Here is a 2,722-nt window from a genome sequence, read left to right as displayed (position 1 = left end):
GTATAAAAACTAAATTTTCGGCAACGTTATGTTTGCCTTCATCAGAGTAAAATGACGAGGTAAATAATTAAAAGAGCTTTTTTAAGGCATAATACCTTTTTAGCAACCGACAGAAACGTTTATTCTAAAATCATGGCATTCCACGTATAATACCATAGATCCAACACTTTTTAAAGTTTTTAAAAATTGTATATTCTATTAGTCTTAAGTGCCAGCTGCTTTTCAATAGTTTGTGTGGAATTATGTACTTTATTCACTTTTGCATGAAATGTTTATTTTCCAAGTTCCTTTTCATTTTTAAGTTAACAAAAAGGGATGTTCCCACAAAAGAAAAGAAGCCTTATTCATCAGTAAACCTTAATTCTCCCCTTTGAAGTCTTGAGAAAATTAAGTTATTTATAAGTTGATAATGTAAATTGATCACCGTACAGGGTTATAAAAGCTAACTTTTCGAGCGTTAGCCCTTCGTCAGAGCGAATCGAGGAAGTATGGGGTGTGTGTAGTTTTTATAGTGGAGTAGGAGCTACGCTATTGGAGGTAACGTGGCAACGTGGCAAATAGGAATACATTAGTTAAATGAAAAGCGTTCGTTAATACCTTGGGGATTAAGGGTGCCGATTTGGAAGATGAATTTTTGCTCCAGATTCTTGTGGCTTTCCGTCGTACCTAGATGTAGGGAAAGGCCGCAGATAGCCATGTGTTGTTTGGAGTGGTTAGGGAGATTAAAATGACGAGCGACTGGCTTAGATGCATCCTTGTCATTCTTTTCAACATCGCGAAGGTGTTCGCGGAATCGGTCGCCTAGTCGTCTCCCTCTCTCGCCAATGTATAATCTATTCCATAACGTACAGGTTGTGCAATAAAAGACATTTGCGGAGGTACGTGTAAAACGATCGGTGATCTTAACAGATCGCTTAGTTATTTATAAGCCTTGATTAATTTATGTGCCATTCGCCCCCGGGTTTTAGTATTACTATTACAATATTTTATTTTATTTTCCCTTATTAATTTTAAAAACTTTCAGAGCCAGGTGGTACTCATATATTTTCTAGAATTTTATTACCCTTTGCTTTCTGCAAAGCTAAATTCAATGAAAAAAGTGCCATTAGCAGTGACAAAATCACCTTGTGTGTTTGGTCTTCGATTTGCAGTGCCTTACGTGCATTAACCTCAAAAACCCAAACAGCCTATTTTTATGGTAAAAACGGAGGAAAGGTAAAGAGAGCACTTCATGGTATATAATGAAAAATTTGCCTTGGGATGTGGTAATGTTAGAATTAAATGAAACGCTTACAAATGGATCAAGTAGTAGTTTGAAGAGGCCACCAAATTAAAGATATTTAATTATAAGGCTGTGCAAACTACATCGTAGTAAGTGCAATGCTAGAAATAGTCATCTTATTGGCTTTATTCGTGGTAAATAAGCTGTCAATCGGCGCATTTTTTGTTGACCCTCCACTGAGTTTCCTCCTCATTTTTGATTGACACCTTATCGTCAATTTAAATGCAGTTTCATCAATACAGATCTATTCGAATGTGACTGCCATTCACTGAAATCATAAGTAGTAGCTGAGAGTTTTCAACAAAATTGTTGGAAATTATCTGAAACGCAAAATGGAAAACTCCTCTCATCTCTTATATCATGTAGACTGTCCAACCGGTTCCCTTACGGCAATAGCTGTTGTCCTTTCAGCCATTAGTCTTTTGGGACTTGGGGGAAATTTCCTTGTGATAATAACATTCATCAAGCGAGAAAACTTAAAGACGAGTTCTAACTACTACTTCATGAACATGGTCGTTTCTGATTTGGTGTGCGTTCTTCTCAACTGGCCCCTCTTTGCTACTGAAGGTATGCTGCAGGCTGGTGGAAGTCTTATTACGGACGATGTTGCCGCTTCGTTCTTTTGCAAGCTGGGAATTTATTCACGATCACTGTCATATTCTGTGTCTATACTCAGCTTAGTTCTAATCGCTGTGGACAGATTTATTGCGACAAGGTTTCCACTAAAATCGTTAACGATAACTGGAAAGATTCGAACAACTTTCATGCTTGTAAGTTGGGGTATACCAGCGTTTGGTCTCATTCCGTTCTTGCTTTACTCTAGAGTAACTCAATCAGAGCAACATACTTTTTGCAGAAACATGATGAGTCAATTACCGCTGCAAACCTACTACTCCGTAGGTTTTGTTTTGTTCTACTGCATCCCTTTCATTTCTATAGTCGTCCTCTACTCGCTAATTATGAAACAGCTAAGAGAAAGAAGGAAGCTATATAAGGGGGATCGAATTCAATCCAGAGCAAAGAGAGACAAGGAAAACCAACACATGATGAAAGTCTTCGGATCAATCGTCCTTGGATTTTTCACTTGTTGGACACCTCTTAACGTCTACATGTTTTTAAAATCACTTCACCCCTCTGTGTTTACGAAAGATAAATGTCTTTCATTAAATCTGGTGGGCGTGCTGTACTACATTTTCCCACTGATAAGTACAGCTATCAATCCATTTATCCTAATCGCTTTTAGTTCTGGTTATCGCGTCTCGTTCAAGAGGGACCAAAACAGTCGGCGATTTGCAGTGGCGGCAGTTTAGCCGCAGTAACTTCGCAAAGCGGTAGCTTTCGGTCAAGAAAATTTGTTAACGGAAGCACGAGTTACAACTCGGTAGTTTCGAAAATTTGTTGAACAGAGTTTCTCATAAGCCTTCCTAAGCGCAACTAACA

At 38.2% G+C, this 2,722-nt stretch overlaps 1 protein-coding gene across 1 annotated transcript; it reads left to right on the top strand.

Annotated features, from left to right (window-relative positions):
• Positions 1-1,553: 1,553 nt before the first annotated feature.
• LOC138007598 (neuropeptides capa receptor-like) lies at positions 1,554-2,722 on the top strand. Its single transcript, XM_068854603.1, has one exon. The coding sequence runs from the start codon at positions 1,615-1,617 to the stop codon at positions 2,590-2,592; it is 978 nt and encodes a 325-aa protein (XP_068710704.1). The 5' UTR covers positions 1,554-1,614; the 3' UTR covers positions 2,593-2,722.

Source organism: Montipora foliosa, chromosome 6, assembly GCF_036669935.1.
Source record: "Montipora foliosa isolate CH-2021 chromosome 6, ASM3666993v2, whole genome shotgun sequence".
NCBI classification, from domain to species: Eukaryota; Metazoa; Cnidaria; class Anthozoa; order Scleractinia; family Acroporidae; genus Montipora; species Montipora foliosa.
The sequence above is the reverse complement of the archived record's forward strand: the minus strand, read 5'-3'. Positions and strand labels throughout refer to the sequence as shown.

Bases quoted from the DNA above. Each gene is read 5' to 3' on its own strand.
- LOC138007598 (XM_068854603.1), top strand. From the start codon at position 1,615: ATGGAAAACTCCTCTCATCTCTTATATCATGTAGACTGTCCAACCGGT.